The sequence below is a fragment of the Tamandua tetradactyla genome, chromosome 4, assembly GCF_023851605.1.
Source record: "Tamandua tetradactyla isolate mTamTet1 chromosome 4, mTamTet1.pri, whole genome shotgun sequence".
Taxonomy (NCBI): Eukaryota; Metazoa; Chordata; class Mammalia; order Pilosa; family Myrmecophagidae; genus Tamandua; species Tamandua tetradactyla.
Genome location: NC_135330.1, coordinates 3,646,827 through 3,666,994, shown reverse-complemented (window position 1 = coordinate 3,666,994; position 20,168 = coordinate 3,646,827). Strand labels below are relative to the sequence as shown.

Here is a 20,168-nt window from a genome sequence, read left to right as displayed (position 1 = left end):
AAGCCACCCGTGTGCCCATCGACTGATGAAAGGATAAACAAAACCTGGTGTATATACACAATGGAATGTTAGTCAGCTATGGAAAGGAGTGAAGTTCTGATTTCGGCAACATGCATGAACCTTAAAGGCATCATGTGGAATTAAATAAGCCAGACATAAAGCACAGATATTGTAGGATCACACTGATATGAAATAATTAGAATAAGCAAACTCATAGAATCAAAATGTAGAATACAGGTTACCAGGGGACAGGGTGGGGCTGGAAAGCAGAGAGCAAAGACTTCGTACAGAGCTTCTGTTTGGGGTGACGGAAAAGCTGTGGTCGTGGATGGGGTGCTGGCAGTACAGCACCGCGAATGTAACTGACACCACTGCGCTGTGCGTTTGGATGTGGTTGAAGGGGAAATCTTATGTTGTAACTAGCTTTCTGGAATAAAAACTTCTTTAAAAAATCCTGGAACTGCACAACACAGTGAGGCTAAAGTCAAACTATGGTCTTAGTCAGTATTATGGTTATAAAAATGTGCTTTCATCAACATAACAGATCCAGCAGAGCAGTGCAGAGTGTTACTAACAGGGTGGGATGCGGGAAGTCTGTGTTTTTACGTATGACCCGTGAACCTACAACTTTCCTCTCTCTCTCTCTCTCTCTCTCTCTCTCTCTATATATATATATATATATATATATATAATTCTATGTATATAGAATAATTTAGCACTGCAGAGTTTTCGGTAACTACTTTGTGAGGGACTGTTTGTTATAAGCTACTGTTTACCCACACATAAAGTACTTTTTCACCTTGTAAATGTTTGATGATAGGGTTCGCTCCTGCCCGGACAGGTGGGGGTGGGGTGAGCTGTGGGAAAGAGGAAGTCCAGCCTGAACTCTTCTTTTTCATGGAATTAAGAGAGTGAATATTTGGGAGACAGACTACGGGTGAGGAAGAAGTTATTGAGAATGAGAAACTGCCTGTGGATTAGTTGAAGTCTCATTTGAACAAGTAATTTAAGCATCAGTTTCCATTTAGTGACAAGAACCATTGAAATATCCCTCATAAATTGAGTGTATTAAGGTAATGTGAGAGCTCTTTATATGGATTTTAGAAATGTAAGATACATTTTTATCAGTAACCAGTTTTAGTAAGCAGGTTTTCCTATCCTAAATATTGTGAATTAGGGGCAATACTAAAATTAGTGTGTGTTCTCGGAATGAAGTAGCTATGTGATAATGAAGCTTGCTGTGTCTGTTTCAGATCCCACATTTTGATAATTTGATTGGTGTGTATCAGCTTTGCTACCAGCTGTTCTTTACCGTCTTCGAACAGAACAAGGGAAAAGGAAGATTGACCCCATAGTACTGACCAGAATGTGAATTCTGGAAAGAAACGTCTGTATTGAGAGGCATTATATGTTTGTGGAGTTTCTACAGCACCTGTTGGTTTAGCCACAGTGCCCCAGGAGGGCTGGCCCCAGCTAGCAGATGCCCCAAGAAAGGTCTGAGGCCCAGAGGCGCCTGGAGCTGCAGCTGCTGTCCGCTGTTTAGAAAGGGGTGCTCCTTAACCCCAGGCAAACGGCACCCACCTGCAGCAGAGGTGCCCCTTTGGTCCCTCACACGATTGGGGTGGTTTGATACTCCCTCTTATGCTTAAGGATTCCTTTGGAGTAGGGCTGGCTGGAGCTACAGGGACAGATGTGGAAGGGGAGGGAGCTTTTAAATTTGAGATACGGGATTGGACCGTGGCCTCGTCAACACTGGTCTCTCATTGTGCCCCATCAGCCTGGGTGCCGTGTTTATGAAATGAGAGGCACCTGGGACCAGCTTGTTCCAGGCTAGTGTGGGTCACTCAAAGCCTTTTCTCAGTCACTCCTTGTGAATTAGACTCTCTGGTCGGCTTTTCTGAACTTGTGGGTAGAAGGTCAAGTTCATCCATTCCCATGAAAATAACCTGCAGTTCAGCCTGGGTTTCCCAACCTACTGGCTACATACTTGCTATCAGGAAGGGTTTGCAACAAGTTTGTTTTGCACAGGGCTGTTGTGCAGCATAGACATATCTCATTACACATCGGCCTGTGCTTTGCTCTCTCTTCCCTGAGTTTGACCTTGGGAAGAGCCAGACAGACTGGCTATGGGTGTTCTGTTTTCCCACGGCCGGGCTGGGCTTTGAAGAGGCTACCTGGATCCTTTCTCAGTAAGCAAGTGGGGAGTCAGTGTGGGATGATTGGGGTACATTGAAATAGATGGAGAAAAAACCAGATTTTAGTGCTGGCCCTGTCATTAACTGTGAACATTGAATAGGTCAGTTGACATTTGCTGGTGAGAAGAGTGGGTTGGACTAGATAGAAATCTGTTCCAGTCACAGTTTTATCGAGCAGTCACTGTGCGCTCAGTTCGGCTGTGAGCTCTGGAAATGTGTGGCGCTCAGGGTCTCTGCCCTCGGGAAGCTGAGTCCATGGTGGGGCACACACAGGGAACCAGACAAAGCTGCCACGTACTTGGAGAGGGAAAGACCACGTGTCCTTAGTGAGCACTCCAAGGAAGGGCACATTACCCACGTTTGGAAGGCTCCCCGAAAGAGAGAGCTAATCTAAGACCTGAAGGATGAGTAGGAGTTGTAAGATACAGGTGGGAGGAAAAGAGGGGAAGTAAGAAGGCCTTTCTAATTCTAAAGTTCTGCTTCTGTTCTTTCCAAATTGGTGTCTCATCTTTGGTCAAAGGCAGATTCTTCCTGGTGCTTAGTAGCCCTTCCAGATGCCATTTTGGCTTTGAAAGTTGCAGGGGGCTCAGCTGCGGATGCTGGGCTCCTGCTTGGGGTCTGCCTCTCAGCGACGGGGGGAACTGGGCCGGTCGCGATCCGGCCGAGGTCCCGGGGGCTCGAAGGTCTGGAGGGCGCGCGAGGCTTAAGGAAGAGTCGCGGGAACGAGTGGCGGTGAACACATCGAACGTTTATTAGAGGAAGTATACCAGCTTATATAGGGTGAAGCGTCTAGGGGAGGGGTGAGCGAGAAGGGCTCAGAGCAATTTTTTTTGATTGGTTGGGACGGGTTTTATTGCCATAAATTGAAGGCTCAGGCGGGGGTTTTAGAGGAAGGGCTGGTTTTGCATCCTCACTTGAAGGACCAATGGGATGGTTAGAAATATGCTGTAAAGAGTTGCTAGGTAAAGAGCTGGAGGAATGGGGACCGAAGTGATATCCGGCAGAAAGTGGGCTGAAATATTGCTTGAAGTGAGGATGGAAAAGCTAGAGAGACAGTAAGAAGGACATGGAGATACCCTCCCCTGGATTATTTGCTTTTGAATTAGTCAGAAAGCCACACCATTGGGCTAAGCATGGGCGGTATTGAAGGATCAGTGGGGATGTGGGACAATTCAGCCGTCTGAATAAACCGTGCTTGTGGGTCCAGGTTTCACTTTAAAGTGGTGCTCAATCAATCATGTGTCAGCTAACCCCGCGAGCAGGGTCAGTCTGCCAGAGGCCCCCACAGCGCGTGGAAGGGGCTGTGCACACAGCACTTGTCGCCTTTCTCCATCGTTGCTCCAGAGCCACGCCCTGGCTGTTGGGGTCTTTTTAAGTTTGTATCTATGATTTGCTCTTCTTTTTCCCCCATCTGACATGTCCAAATCCCATGTCGTAGACGACACTCAGCCAGTACCAGAGAGAAGCAGCAGAGAGTAACATGGCCCTTCAGAAAGCAGAGGACAGGATGGAGCAGAAAGACGCGGAAATCGGAGCGCTGCAGAGGCGTGTGTTAGGGACGGAGACGGTAATCATCGGGGTCTTGCTCTTTACTTCCTAGTCGTGGGCTAGAAGCGTCCCAAGGATTGACCAAGATGATTATCGAGACTCGCCTTTTCTCAGCAGCTCTAGAAAAGGACGTTCACAACAAATACCTTTGAATACCTTTTAGCCTTAAAGAGTGAGAAAGTGTTTCTCTCATCTGATTCTAGCCTTCCTCAATGGACATGAAACGCATTTCCATTTTAGTTGGGTTCTTGTACAGCTGTCCCTTTTGGTCTTGAAGTCTGCTCTTAAAAGCCACTTGGCTGCTTAAAATCTGCAGGATCCCCCTCTGGGCAGCTGGGTGAGGTTGGGTGGTGTCTGTGTGATGCGGGTAGGGAGGGTTATCTCTGATAGGGGAAGGCACCCCATCAAACCAGCTCGGCCTGCTGCTCTCTGGCGGCTGTCCCAGGCCCTGGGGGCTCAATCCCAGCCCTACTGCTCATCCCGCCCTTTCAGGAATTGCTGCCATACCCTCACCCTGCATTTTCCTTCCTTTGGCCCACTCAGGAGCATCAGGCCTTGCTGGCGAAGGTCAGGGAGGGAGAGACAGCCCTGGAGAAGCTTCGGCGCGAGAGCACTGATTGCCAAGCAGAACAGGAAAAGTAAGGGCTGTTGCTCCTGTGAAGCCGAGGGCCAGGGTGGGGCGGGTGGGGCAGGTTAGCCGTGCAGCTCCCGTGGTGGCCAGGCCTGGGGGAGAAGCTGGTGCCGGTGTCAGATCTCCCAGCTCTGACTCACATATGTGCTCAGGGCGCAGCCCTGCCCCGGAGGCACTGTTTGGGCAGCTGCCAGCTCCAGGAACTCATTTTCCATGGAGTGGGAACCTCTTAAAAAAAGGGCTTTTGTGGTTTTATAGCCAAGGTCCCTGAGACCTGGTAAAGCATCTGTTGTTACAGCACATTATCCCACAGAGTTTACGTTGGCTATATTATACCACAGTTTCCCCCGTACCACCACCAAAACAAAAAGCAGTTTTGAACTATTTGAGGATAAAAGTTGATTAACTTCTATACGGGTCTTGCTGATGAAAAACAGAATGAGCGGCTATGTAAGGAGGGCACTGAACTTCCTGTCCCCTGAAGTGATTCAGATAGAAACTGAGAACTACCTGCCAGCAATGATACTCTGGGGGTCTCCAAGATTCTTTCTAATTCCAAGGTTAAAGGATTTTGCAGATTCCTGGGATCAGAGTCCCCACACCAGTGAAGCCTGTAGAAAAAAGTTTGGCCAATCTGGACCTTTAGGAATTTGGAAATTCTTTATGCTGTAGGCAGTTAATAAATATGATCTCAAATGGTAAATCAGCCTGTAGGGTCTGATCTTCATTGTACAAGCTGGACCTGTTTTGGTTCAGCGGACATGGCCCGAAAGGCTTGCTAAGGACTGGGACTGGACACCTTGGGAATCCCAAGGTTAACAAGACATGGTTCTTACTTTACAGGACCCCTCCATCTTCTGGGGATATTTCTCTTCTTTGAAATAACCTAGTTCTAGGCCTACCTGGCATGGAAAACTCAGACATCAAATTGTAGCCTTCTTCCTAACAACATCAGAATTACTTTAAGTTACTCGACTCTCCCTCCTCCCCTGCGGTAGAGTATTCCTAGGCAGGTCACCAAGAGGCAGGGTGCGGGGGGAGAAACAAAAAGGACAGGATAAAGATAATCCAAACCGAGGCTTGGGAAAGGCAAGTGATAGCTATGTATTATGAATGCTGACTGTCTAAATAAAAGGAGGTTGAGAAATAGGCCGTTGGGGAGTGGGGTGTGGACACTCAGAAAGTTAAAATTTAGGAAGGATGTTGGGCTGCTCCGACTGCCTTGCCAAGAGCTGCCCACTTCTGGCAGCATGTGCTTGTTGGCTTCCTCAGGCAGAACTGGGGAGTACCTACTGCGAGCAATTCTTCAGTGGGCTCAGCTCCCACACAGCCTCCCCAGTGGCCTGATTTTCAGGGACCTCGGCCAGTTTGCCTAGCAGATGCGCAGGAAGCAGCAGTGGTCTGGGAGTCAGGAGGCAGAAACAGAATTGTGTGGAAGAGGCTTTAAGGATGCTAAACCCTAACTCCCTCTGTTATAAAATCCCTGCCAACAGCTTGATGATATTGAGTATAATAATCCTAGCTCCTCCTTGAACCTTTCCTTTGATAGGGGGCCCACTTTCTTTGTCTTTAATACCGAGAGCAGTCATCCCTCTGTTCACGTAAGAACTGCTTCTTGGAAACATCTACCTCCTGGCTCTGGTTCTGCCCTCAGGAGCTATCCAGAATGGCTTATTTTTTCTGATCCTTCTGAGCCTCAGGGTCCCCATGTGGACCAGTGGTCTCTGGTGGTGCCCCCACTGTGACGGTCTAAGGTGTCCCACCACCTGAGCTTTAGGGCAGCCCACTGGACTTCAGGTGAGGGGTCACACCTGATGGAAACCTCGAGGCCAAGGCTCCTCCTGTGATCGTGTAAGAAGGCACCTTTTCTCCTTGCTCAGCCTCTGGTCTGTCCCCGCAGAGTCGCTAGCCTGGAGAAGGAGGTGGCTGGGTTGCGGGAGAAGATCCACCACCTGGATGATATGCTGAAGAGCCAGCAGCGCAAAGTCCGGCAAATGATAGAGCAGGTGAGCAGAGCCGGACCTGCAGCCTGCCCTCGGCTGCGCCACTGAGTCCAGCCTGGTTTTCCTGTTGAGTTGCAGCTTTTGTTTGTTTACTCTCCTGGGGAGCTTGATTTATAACTCACGGTTTCCCGTAAAACATGGGCAGCCATGAACTACTTGAGTTTGGATTATTAGGATTTGCTTTTCTCCCATCTTTCCTCTGTTTTTTTTATTTTTTATTTTTTGGCTTCTGTTTTATAACGGAAAAGGTCTTTGATGTCCTTTTGTGAAGAGTGCTGCTAAGTGAGTAATTGAGTAGCAACAAACTCTGTTATCTCTGAACAGATTATCAATGTTTGTGCCTCATGGTAGATTTTCTTTCTTTCCCTACCTAAGATTTAGCATAGTCAGGATATGACTATTTGTTTGAGAATTTAAGATCTCAAATTGGGAAAGTATATTTGCTGCATGTTGGTCCATGAGGGCTGGGATTTTTACTTGTTTTGTTCATGGCTGTTTCCCATAGTCTAAAACAGGGTCTGTCATATCGTAAGAATGCAATAAATATTTCTTGAATAATAAATAATTCATATTGCCCAAGGCCAAATGAAATAGTTCTGTATCATCCATTTTTGGATTATCAAGGTGATATACTCTTCTCATCTCCGCCCCTGGGGTAATCAAGAGTTAAATACTGATTAAAATGAGGTTTTTGTAAAAAGGCTAAGCAAATCACATGGGAGGTACAAAGCTTTGCCTTTCACATCTGCTGGCTGCTCTAGCAGCTGGGGCGAAGCTTGACAAGCATGTGATGAGTCATTTCAAAATGAGCTCCAGTGTCTCCCCCATCTTTGCAGCTTCAGAATTCAAAAGCAGTAATTCATTCAAAGGACCGGACCATCCAGGAGCTCAAGGAGAAAGTCGCCTATCTGGAGGCAGAGGTGTGTGTGCCGGGCAGCCCCCTCTCCAGAGGCAGGCTGGACCTGTAGGAGGGGGCTGAGGGTGTTGGTCCTCTCCAGCTCCCACTTGGAAGTTAGGATCTGGGACAGTTGGTTGGGCCTCAGTGCAACTGAGTGAGCATTTTCTGACAACCTCCAGGGAACTGCACCAATGGTGAGATCTTCCTTGCCCTCAGTTGTCATGTCATCATGGTACAAGCCACATGCCACGGCAGCATGGAGGCGAGCCCTTAATTCTGATCATGTCCGTTTTGCCAAGGAGCTGGCAGTGGAGCTAGGCCTTGAAGGAGGAGGCATTTTCTAGGTGGAGTCACATGATTTGGGCTTGATTAGCTAATTGTCTTCCCTAGGTGAATTTCTGTTCTGCCTCAGAGCCCTTCCCATCTGTTGACTACCTAGAGATTTATATGTAGCCACTGTGTGAAGATCCTGTATAAATGGGGGATATACAAAGAAATGGGATGTGGGGTTGTTTATCTTCAGGGGGTTTGTGGTCAGAATTTGGAAGTAAAATACATATAAAGAAAAGACATGGATAGTTTATAAAATAGCATATCGACAAGAGCAAATAAATATTTCAACCAACTACAGGAAATGTACATTCAGGATTTATAGGAAATGGTCAGTGTCGCACAGAGTTATTGGGAGAAGACATTCTTGAGGAGGAGAGCCACCTGGAGCAACGAGGATGCGGGGTGAGGGTGTCGGGGTGTGTGTGGCAGGGATGGAGGCAGCAGCAGCATGTACACAAAGTTGGCGAGACCAGCACGAGGGGGCTGAAGGGGACAGATGGCAACCCTGAAGTAGTCCAGTTCCAACCTCCTAGTTTGTATTGCAGAATCTAGAGATGCACGACCGGATGGAACACCTGATAGAAAAACAAATCAGTCACGGCAACTTCAGCACCCAGACCTGGGCCAAGACAGAAAACCTGGGCAGGTAAGTGCAGGAAGAAGGAAAGACAGAGTTAGGCCAAAGCTTTAGTGCTACGACAAGGGCTCTTTTATTTATTTATTTATTTATGTATTTATATTTTTATTGAAATACCTTCACACACACATAGTCCATACATGTTAACAGTCAGTGGCTCACAATTTCATCACATAGTTGTGTATTCATCACCATGATCATTTTTAGAATATTTGCATCACTCCAGAAAAAGAAATAAAAAGAAAAAATTCGTATATCCCATACCCCTTACCCTTCTTCTTATTGACCACTAGTATTTCAGTCCACCCCATTTTTTCTTTTACCCCTTATCCCTCCACCCCCATTATTTATTTATTTGTTTTTGTCCTTATTTTTTTTACTCATCTGTCCATACCCTGAATAAAAGGAGCATCAGACACAGGTTTCCCAATCACACAGTCATATTGTAAAAGCTGTATCTACACAATCATCTTCAAGAATCAGGGCTACTGGAACACAGCTCTACAGTTCAGGTATTTCCCTCCAGCCACTCCAATGTATCAAAAACAAAAAGGGATATCTATATAATTCTCAAGAATAACCTCCAGGACAACCTCTCGATTCTGTTTGGAATCTCTCAGCCACTGAGACTTTATTTTGTCTCATTTCTCTCTTCCTTCTTTTGGTCAGGAAGGCTTTCTCAGTCTCATGATGCCAGGTCCCAGCTCATCCTGGGAGTCATGTCCCACGTGGCCAGGGAGATTCATCCCCTGGGAGTCACTGCTTCACTCTCTCAGTTTGTAATCTGGCCCATTCTCCACTAGAATCATTTTTTAACTTAATTATAGTAGAACCTGACACCGTGACCCAAGGAGATCCATAAATGGCCTCTAGAGGAATGCGAACTCACAGAACTAGGATGCAACAATTGTATATGGGTGATGTGTTCATATTTCTAGGGAAAGGGTCTTTTGCTCCAAGAGATTCATAAGAAGGTCCAAGACCTTGAAAAAATTAAGACTCAGCTGTATCTGTTTCTCAGTTTTTTTAATTGCCCCCTCTCTTTTTATTGCCCCTGCCACCAGACAAAGGTTACCCACCCCAAATCTCTTAGATGTCACTGACAATTACAAGTCTCAAAGTACTTGGAACCCAAGAGATCAGGCAGCACTGAAGTGGGCTTCCAGGGCATGTGTGGCAGGGAGGCTCTGAAGGGTGGGCAGCCACATGGCACCCCGTGTTCACAACTTCCTTTCAGCCTTAGGATATCCAAGCCCCCCAGCCCGAAGCCCATGCCTCTCATCCGAGTGGTGGAAACATGAGCCACATGGAAACGGGCCCCGCTGCCGCCTCTCGCCTGGGAGAAGCCCACCCCCTTGTAGGCTGTCAGCACTTCCTGACTGTGCCTGGCGACACTCAGGGCTTCGGACTCATGGATCCTGTTTCCAGACTCTCCCCACACGTGGGGCAGGCAGAGGGCGAGTGTCTCCTGCGGACATGGCAGCCCCAGTAACAGGAAGAAGTTACTGTGCCAGGAGCCAGGGCAGTAGCCTTATTCCCGTAGTTACTGTTTTCCTCTGTAGAAGAGCCTCTTTCTCCTCGACTAGAGTGCAGAAGCCAGGCCCTCGTTGGGGCAGGAACGATGACAAGAGCTGCCACCTCCCGAAAAGCCGGAGACAAGCTGTCCGCGGCAGTTGGAGAGTATCTCGCAGGAATGAAGCTGCTTCTGCAAACACAACTCAGTTGTTAGCAACACACTGTGTTCCTGCTGGCTCTGCCCTTGCCCGGCTGGCGTGGGCCTGCCACAGGTGGACAGCCTGTCACGGCCTGGCCAGGGCCGGGTGAACCTAAACTCTGATTGGAAAGCCTTGTTTTTCTGGGGGGAAGGGGAAGGACGTTCAGCGAGTAGCTTTCAGCAGAAAGATCCTCAGGCATGGCGAGCAGACACTGACTTCTTCCTGCTGTGAAGACTCCCCGGATTTCTTAGGGTTTCCCCTCAGGGGCAGCACAGGGTACATCTCAGTCTTCCTGACCCAGAACCTAAAATTATGTCTCCCTGGGTTGCATCAGTCCCAGCCAGACCCCAACTGTATTTATTTTACTAAGTTATTGGTGTTTTTGCTTCCTTCTGGCAGGCGATTTAGTTCGAGTTTTCAGCCTTTTCTTGTGGGGTTTGGATTCGCTCAAAGCTGGGAGGAGAGCATTCCCCCTGGACCTGGTGATTTCACAGGGACGTTGTTCAAACCCTCCTCACGGTTTCTTCTACAAACCTACAGCTTTGTTCTTCCTCCTCAGAGCTGATCTGAGTTTCAGGAAGGCGAGGCGTGTCCCCTGCGTGTTCCCTGCGTGCTGGAGTCTGGGGGCCTGTCCCCCGGGGAGGGCCCGTCGAGACGGGGCTGGGGGGGGATCACGTTCGTCCCTGAGCCCTTTGCTCTCCCCTCCTGGCTGGAGCTCGCTATGCGTTCTTGAGGGCTCTTCCTGCAGCTTGAAGGAGATGGGCATCAGAGACTGGAAACAGAAAAGTTAAAAAGACACAAGGATTAACCTTTAAATTCTAGTTGGCTCAAAACCAGAATCCCTAAGTCTTGAGTGTTTGTGTGTGTGAGGCCTGGGCTCTGCCTGCGGTCTGTCCGTGATGGTGCCCGCCTTCAGGGACAGCAGTGGCTTCCCTCATCTGTAAATACGAGGGGCTTGGACCAGGCGGCCCCCTGGTCCCTTCTAGTTGTGATATTTTTTTTTCTGTGGCATATTCTTTGTATGGTGAATGTAATAAATTATGTGAATATGTCTCTGAGCTTCTGGCCTGGTTTTCTTTCAGGAAGGATGAAAGAACAGAATTTCATTGCCTTCAGGTGGTCGCCACGATGTCCACATCCGGAAGATGTGGTCCAAACATCCCAACACTGTGACAGAGAGTCAGAATGTCCCCTTAGTTTTCCAGGGCTGCCATGACACACACCGCAGAACTGATGGGTGTAAACCACAGCAATTCAGTGTCTCACAGTCTCGAAGGCTGAGAGTTCAGAATCAAGGTGCCAGCAGGCTCAGGCTTTCTCTCAAACTCTCAGTATGGGGAGGGGGGGGATTGCTGGCAGGCGGTCTCTGCCTCCAACATGTGCTGTTCTGTCTTTTGGCTCCTATTAATTTACTGCATCCAAATTTCCCCTATTTTTTTTTTAACTTTTTTTTATTAAAAAAATTAACAAAACATTTAGATATCATTCCATTCTACATATACAATCAGTAATTCTTAATATCATCACATAGTTGCATATTCATCATTTCTTAGTACATTTGCATCGATTTAGAAAAAGAAATAAAAAGACAACAGAGAAAGAAATAAAATGATAATAGAGAAAAAAAAGACTATACATACCATACCCCTTACCCCTCGCTTTCATTTACCACTAGCATTTCAAACTGAATTTATTTTAACATTTGTTCCCCCTATTATTTATTTTTATTCCATATGTTCTACTCTTCTGTTGATATAGTAGCTAAAAGGAGCATCAGACATAAGTTTTCACATTCACAGAGTCTTATTGTGAAAGCTATATCATTGTTCAATCATCATCAAGAAACATGGCTACTGGAACACATCACTACATTTTCAGGCAATTCCCTCCAGCCTCTAGTTAATGTGTAAGAATAACCTCCAGGATAACCTCTCGACTCTGTTTGGAATCTCTCAGCCATTGAAACTTTGTCTCATTTTACTCTTCCCCCTTTTGGTCGAGAAGTTTCTCTCAATCCCTTGATGTTAATTCTCAGCTCATTCAAGGGTTTTTCTCAGTCCCTTGATGCTGAGTCTCAGCTCATTCCAGGATCTCTGTCCCACGTTGCCAGGAAGGTCCACACCCCTGGAAGTCATGTCCCATGCAGAGAGGGGGAGGGTGGTGAGACTGCTCGTCGTGTTGGCTGTGAGAGAGAGGCCACATCTGAGCAACAAAAGAGGCTCTCTTGGGGGTGACTCTTAGGCCTAAATTTTAAGTAGACTTGACCTATCCTTTGTGGGGTTAAGTTTCATGTGAACAAACCTCAAGACTGGGGGCTCAGCCTATAGCTTTGGTTGTCCACACTGCTTGTGAGAATATCAAGAATTCAACTTGGGGAAGTTGAATTTCTCCCCACTCTCCCCATTCCCCAAAGGGGGCTTGCAAATACTTTTCCAGTCACTGATCAAATCATTCTGGGATTCATCGGGGGATCACTCTGGACAAACCAAGAAAATAACATGTGCTACCTGAGATTCCAAGTACTTAGGACATTCAATCAAACTATCTACATGAGTTATATTAGGAAATGCTCTAGTCAAAATCTAAATTTTGTAACAAATAAACATTTTTTGCTTTATTCTCACACATAAGGTGACATTTTAAAGTATTGATTATCATCTATTTTCAGCACCCTGCAATAATGACATTCCTTTGTTCTTCCTCATGCAAAAACATTTTTAAAATTTGTACATTGTACATTTCACTATTATTATACACTCTAGGCAATCCTAGATTATACCATCTCGATCTTTAACATCTATCTTTCTTTCTGATTTCATTTATGTCCCCAGCCCTCCTCCCTCTATCATTCTCACATGCAGCTTCATTCAGTGTTTTAACATAATTACATTACAGTTAGGTAGTATTGTGCTGTCCATTCTGAGTTTTTGTATCTAGTCCTGTTGCACAGTCTGTATCCCTTCAGCTCCAATTACCCACTAGCTTACCCTATTTCTATCTCCTGATGGTCTCTGTTACCAACGACATATTCCAAGTTTATTCACTAATGTCGGTTCATATCAGTGAAGCCATACAGTATTTGTCCTTTAGTTTTTGGCTAGTCTCACTCAGCATAATGTTCTCAAGGTCCATCCATGTTGTTACATACTTCATAAGTTTATTCTGTCTTAGAGCTGCATAATATTCCATTGTATGTATATACCACAGTTTGTTTAGCCACTCGTCTGTTGATGGACATTTTGGCTGTTTCCATCTCCTTGCAATTGTAAATAATGCTGCTATGAACATTGGTGTGCAAATGTCCATTGGTATCTTTGCCGTTAAGTCCTCTGAGTAGATACCTAGCAATGGTATTGCTGGGTCATATGGCAATTCTATATTCATCTTTTTGAGGAATCAGCAACTGCCTTCCACAGCGGTTGCAGCATTTGACATTCCCACCAACAGTGAATAAGTGTGCCTCTTTCTCCATATCCTCTCCAGCACTTGTCATTTTCTGTTTTGTTGATAATGGCCATTCTGGATGGTGTGAGATGATATCTCATTGTGGTTTTGATTTGCATTTCTCTAATGGCTAGGGACATTGAGCATCTCTTCATGTGCCTTTTGGCCATTTGTATTTCCTCTTCTGAGAAGTGTCTGTTCAAGTCTTTTTCCCATTTTGTAATTGGATTGGCTCTCTTTTTCTGGTTGAGTTGAACAATTTCCATATAAATTCTGGATACTAGACCTTTATCTGATATGTCATTTCGAAATATTGTCTCCCATTGTGTAGGCTGTCTTTTTACTTTCTTGATGAAGTTCTTTGATACACAAAAGTGTTTAATTTGGAGGAGCTCCCATTTATTTATTTCTTTCTTCAGTGCTCTTGCTTTAGGTGTAAGGTCCGTAAAACCACCTCCAATTATAAGATCCATAAGATATCTCCCTACATTTTCCTCTAACTGTTTTATGGTCTTAGACCTAATATTTAGATCTTTGATCCATTTTGAGTTAACTTTTGTATAGGGTGTGAGATACAGGTCCTCTTTCATTCTTTTCCATATAGATATCCAGTTCTCTAGGCACCATTTATTGAAGAGACTGTTCTGTCCCAAATGAGTTGGCTTGACTGCCTTATCAAAGATCAAATGTCCATAGATGAGAGGGTCTATATCTGAGCACTCTATCGATTCTATTGGTCGATATATCTATCTTTATGCCAGTACCATGCTGTTTTGACCACTGTGGCTTCATAATATGCCTTAAAGTCCGGCAGCGTGAGACCTCCAGCTTTGTTTTTTTTCCTCAAGATACTTTTAGCAATTCAGGGCACCCTGCCCTTCCAGATAAATTTGCTTATTGGTTTTTCTATTTCTGAAAAGTAAGTTGTTGGGATTTTGATTGGTATTACGTTGAATCTGTAAATCAATTTAGGTAGAATTGACATCTTAACTATATTTAGTCTTCCAATCCATGAACACGGTATGCCCTTCCATCTATTTAGGTCTTCTGTGATTTCTTTTAACAGTTTCTTGTAGTTTTCTTTGTATAGGTCTTTTGTCTCTTTAGTTAAATTTATTCCTAAGTATTTTATTCTTTTAGTTGCAATTGTAAATGGAATTCGTTTCTTGATTTCCCCCTCAGATTGTTCATTACTAGTGTAAAGAAACACTACAGATTTTTGAATGTTGACCTTGTAACCTGCCACTTTGCTGTACTCGTTTATTAGCTCTAGTAGTTTTGCTGTGGATTTTTCAGGGTTTTCGACATATAGTATCATATCATCTGCAAACAGTGATAGTTTTACTTCTTCCTTTCCAATTTTGATGCCTTGTATTTCTTTTTCTTGCCTAATTGCTCTGGCTAGAACTTCCAACACGATGTTGAATAATGGTGATAGTGGACATCCTTGTCTTGTTCCTGATCTTAGAGGGAAAGTTTTCAATTTTTCCCCATTGAGGATGATATTAGCTGTGGGTTTTTCATATATTCCCTTTATCAGTTTAAGGAAGTTCCCTTGTGTTCCTATCCTTTGAAGTGTTTTCAACAGGAAAGGATGTTGAATCTTGTCAAATGCCTTCTCTGCATCAATTGAGATGATCATGTGATTTTTCTGCTTTGATTTGTTGATATGGTGTATTACATTAATTGATTTTCTTATGTTGAACCATCCTTGCATACCTGGGATGAATCCTACTTGGTCATGATGTATAATTCTTTTAATGTGTTGCTGGATTCGATTTGCTAGAATTTTGTTGAGGATTTTTGCATCTATAGTCATTAGAGAGATTGGCCTGTAGTTTTCTTTTTTTGTAATATCTTTGCCTGGTTTTGGTATGAGGGTGATGTTGGCTTCATAGAATGAATTAGGTAGCTTTCCCTCCACTTCAGTTTTTTTGAAGAGTTTAAGCAGGGTTGGTACTAATTCTTTCTTGAATGTTTGGTAGGATTCACATGTGAAGCCGTCTGGTCCTGGACTTTTCTTTTTGGGAAGCTTTTGAATGACTGATTCAATTTCTTTACTTGTGATTGGTTTGTTGAGGTCATCTATTTCTTCTTGAGTCAAAGTTGGTTGTTCCTGCCTTTCTAGGAACTTGTCCATTTCATCTACGTTGTTGTATTTATTAGCATAAAGTTGTTCATAGTATCCTGTTATTACCTCCTTTATTTCTGTGAGGTCAGTGGTTATGTCTCCTCTTCCATTTCTGATCTTATTTATTTGTGTCCTCTCTCTTCTTCTTTTTGTCAGTCTTGCTAAGGGCCCATCAATCTTATTGATTTTCTCATAGAACTAACTTCTGGTCTTATTGATTTTCTCTATTGTTTTCATGTTCTCAATTTCATTTATTTCTGCTCTAATCTTTGTTATTTCTTTACTTTTGCTTGCTTTGGGGTTAGTTTGCTGTTCTTTCTCCAGTTCTTCCAAGTGGACAGTTAATTCCCGAATTTTTGCCGTTTCTTCTTTTTTGATATAGGCATTTAGGGCAATAAGTTTCCCTCTTAGCACTGCCTTTGCTGCATCTCATAAGTTTTGATATGTTGTGTTTTCATTTTCATTTGCCTCGAGATATTTACTGACTTCTCTTATAATTTCTTCCTTGACCCACTGGTTGTTTAAGAGTGTGTTGTTGAGCCTCCACGTATTTGTGAATTTTCTGGCACTCTGCCTATTATTAATTTCCAACTTCATTCCTTTATGATCTGAGAAAGTGTTTTGTATGATTTCAATCTTTTTAAATTTGTTGAGACTTGCTTTGTGACCCAGCATATGGTCTATCTTTGAGAATGATCCATGAGCAATTGAGAAAAAGATGTATCCTGCTGTTGTGGGGTGTAATGTCCTATAAATGTCTGTTAAGTCTAGCTCATTTATTATAATATTCAAATTCTCTGTTTCTTTATTGATCCTCTGTCTAGATGTTCTACCCATTGATGAGAGTGGGGAATTGAAGTCTCCAACTATTATGGTAGATGTGTCTATTTCCCTTTTCAGTATTTGCAGTGTATGCCTCACGTATTTTGGGGCATTCTGGTTCGGTTCATAAATATTTATGATTGTGATGTCTTCTTGTTTAATTGTTCCTTTTATTAGTACATAGTATCCTTCTTTGTCTTTTTTAACTGTTTTACATTTAAAATCTAATTTTTTGGATATTAGTATAGCTACTCTTGCTCTTTTCTGGTTGTTATTTGCATGAAATCTCTTTCCCCAACCTTTCACTTTCAACCTATGTTTATCTTTGGTCTAAGATGTGTTTCCTGTAGACAGCATATAGAAGGATCCTGTTTTTTAATCCATTCTGCCAGTCTATGTCTTTTGATTGGGGAGTTCAGTCCATTAACATTTAGTATTATTACTGTTTGGGTAGTACTTTCCTCTACCATTTTGCCTTTTGTATTTTTATGTCATATCTAAATTTCCCTTCTTTCTACACTCTTCTCCACACCTCTCTCTTCTGTCTTTTTTTATGTGTCTCTAGTGCTCCCTTTAGTATTTCTTGCAGAGCTGGTCTCTTGGTCACAAATTCTCTCAGTGACTTTTTGTCTGAGAATGTTTTAATTTCTCCCTCATTTTTGAAGGACAATTTTGCTGGATATAGAATAGAAGTCTTGGTTGGCAGTTTTTCTCTTTTAGTAATTTAAATATATCATCCTACTGTCTTCTCAGCTCCATGGTTTCTGCTGAGAAATCTATGCATAGTCTTATTGGGTTTCCCTTGTATGTGATGGATTGCTTTTCTCTTGCTGCTTTCAAGATCCTCTCTTTCTCTTTGACCTCTGACATTCTGACTAGTAAGTGTCTTGGAGAACGTCTATTTGGATCTATTCTCTTTGGGGTGCGCTGTACTTCTTGGATCTGTAATTTTAGGTCTTTCATAAGAGTTGGGAAATTTTCAGTGATAATTTCTTCCATTAGTTTTTCTCCTCCTTTTCCTTTCTTTTCTCCTTCTGGGACACCCACAACACGTGTATTTGTGCGCTTCATATTATCATTCAATTCCCTGAGTCCCTGCTCATATTTTTCCGTTCTTTTCTCTATAGTTTCTGTTTCTTTTTGGATTTCAGATGTTCCATCCTCCAGTTCACTAATCCTAAGCCTTGTCTCTTGAAATCTAGTGTTGTAGGTTTCCATTGTTTTTTTCATCTCTTCTACTGTACCTTTCATTCCCATAAGTTCTGTGATTTGTTTTTTCAGACTTTCCATTTCTAATTTTTGTTCATTCCTTGCCTTCTTCATATCCTCCCTCAATTCATTGATTTGGTTTTTGATGAGGTTTTCCATTTCTGTTCGTATATTCTGAATTAGTTGTTTCAGTTCCTGTATCTCATTTGAACTGTTGGTTTGTTCCTTTGACTGGGCTATATCTTCAATTTTCCTGTTGTGATTTGTTATTCTTTGCTGGTGTCTAGACATTTAATTACCTTAATTAGTTTATTCTGGAGATTGCTTTCACTTATCTTACCTAGGGTTTTCTTCCTAGATGAGTTTGTTGTCTATCTGTTCTTTGACTTTCAGTTCAGCTTTTTCTGGGCCTCTAGCTTAAGTTTTGTTTAACAGAGGGTAATTTTTCAGTTCTTGTTTTCTTGTTTCTTGCCCTTCTTGTATGGTGCCTTTTCCCTCCCCACCCTTAGGAGGGTCTACGTAGGTATTCAGACTCCAGCCAGGTTTTCCCAGACTAAACTGGCCTCCTATCAGGGGCAAGGAGTCACCTGTGTCAGTTTTCCCTGAGGGTGAGACCCAGCAGGTTGAAAGACTTTCCTGTGAAGTCTCTGGGCTCTGTTTTTCTTATCCTGCCCAGTATGTGGCGCTTGTGTGTCTGCGGGTCCCACCAGCAAAAGATGTTGTGGCTCCTTTAACTTTGGAAGGCTCTCCCTGCTGGGGGCGTGGTGGAGACAGAGGAAAGGTTGTAGGCTGGTTTTAATGGCTTCAAATTGCCAAGCCCTGGTGTCTGAATTCCTTGAGAGAGGGACTCCACCTGAGTTGGGCTTCACCTCTACCCTGAGGAAGGCACACGTGGGAGATAGCCCTGAAAGCAGTCTGTTTCTGCCTATTGCTGGGGCAGTTGCAGCCTGAGTAGCCCTGCCGCTGAATCCAGAGGCAGCCAAGCCTCCATAGAAACAGCCACAAAAACTTCCGTTTCGTCCCCTTTCCTCCTTTTCAGTTAGCCCAATAAGCGACCTCCGCCTTGACCAGTTTCACCTGAGCTGGGGGCCTATTTTTAGTAGTCAGAATTTGTTTATTAATGCCACAATTGGTGTTTGGTTGGATTCAGTCCCTGCTACTGTTAGAGTCTCTTTCCTTTCCCTCTGGGAAGCTGCCTGTGGGGGAGGGGCGCCAGGCGCCAGCCGCCGCGGCTTGGGGAACTCACTGTTCCGGAGACTTGCAGCCGGTCCAACTGGTCCAGACTGGGGTACGCTGTGTGTCTGGTCACTATCGTGGCTCCGGGAGCTGTTCTGTACTGTTTCTGGTTATTTAGTAGTTGTTCTGGAGGACGAAGTAAAACATGCACATTGCTAAGCCGCCATCTTGGCCCCTCCTCCACCCGAATTTCTCCTATTTATAAGGAGTTCGGTTGTATTATTATTATTAGGGCCCACCCTGATTCAATTTGGCATTCATTTAATAGTGTTTTTGAAGATACCATTTACAAATGAGTCCACACCAGCAGGACCTGGGATTAGGACTTGAACATGTCTTGGGGGTGGGGTGGGGGCGTGCTTAATCCCCGACACCTCTCAGGCAGCTCAGCTCTGGGGTCTGAGCCATCTTTGTAGGGGGTGGCCTTTGGTGCCAGCTTTCACCCTGTCCAGCTGATCCAGTAGCCTTGAGGCATCCTCAAGCTCAGCCAGTTTGTGTCTTCCATATTAGGAAAAGAGCTCGTAAGAGGTAGAAGTACTCTGATTACTTAGAGATTTGCCACTCAGCACTGGAAGTAGATGAGTAATTATCCTTTGCAAAGTGAACAGCACTCTGGGAATGCTCACAGTTGTTTAAGGGTTTGGTTTCGGCTGTCTCTGGGCATCACTCAGTTAGTTCAATGGATTTTTTTTCCTGCCCAGAATGCATTTGACTACAGAGCTGAATGGGGACATAGCAGAATCTATACAAATCCTCTTTCAACCAAAGAAATTGGAAATACAATTCCACCCTTTCCCTGACGGTTTCCTTTATAGCTCTCTTTTCACCTTCAATTGAAAGAGTGTAAATGTTTCTCTTACTACTTTTCTTCCCCCTTCTCCTTCTCAGCTAATTCACACTCCAGGCTTTAGAATGCATTGAAGACCTTCCATTTCAGATCTGGATTTGTCTTCTAAGACTGTGGGCTTCTCTTTCTCTGGCAGTCTTGCTTGGGTGGAAATATCGAGACTATGCTTGCTCTCAGAATATTAAAAGGGTGGGGTTGGCGAAGATGCCAAGAAGACTCACAAGGTTGGAGGAAAGCAGGAATGAGTACACCGCCACACAGGAGAAGGCCCGCAGACCAGGCCTCAGGCGTGGCAGGAGGAGCAGAGATTTAGGTCGGAGATGATGACATGGTCTGGAGACATTTCTGAGACTAGAACCAGGGCTCTTAAGAGATTCCTCGGACACAGGTACCTTGAACCAGGCTGAAGGAAAAGTTTAGTTGCACTTCTGCTGAAAGGAGCAGGGGCTCACCACAAGGAATAATTAGGGACCATGGAAGGGAATGCAGTGGGGAAAGATACTTTATGTCTTGACAACC

At 44.3% G+C, this 20,168-nt stretch overlaps 1 protein-coding gene across 1 annotated transcript in view; it reads left to right on the top strand.

The window, feature by feature from the left end:
* TUFT1 (tuftelin 1) overlaps positions 1-11,013 on the top strand; it is a 76,783-nt gene extending 65,770 nt beyond the window's left edge. Inside the window, exons 7-12 of the mRNA XM_077156004.1 lie at positions 3,634-3,762; positions 4,287-4,381; positions 6,275-6,380; positions 7,214-7,297; positions 8,154-8,254; positions 9,483-11,013. Coding sequence (XP_077012119.1) covers positions 3,634-3,762; positions 4,287-4,381; positions 6,275-6,380; positions 7,214-7,297; positions 8,154-8,254; positions 9,483-9,546 — 579 coding nt within the window. The 3' untranslated portion in view covers positions 9,547-11,013. The remainder of the gene's footprint in view (positions 1-3,633; positions 3,763-4,286; positions 4,382-6,274; positions 6,381-7,213; positions 7,298-8,153; positions 8,255-9,482) is intronic.
* The last annotated feature ends 9,155 nt before the right edge of the window (positions 11,014-20,168 follow it).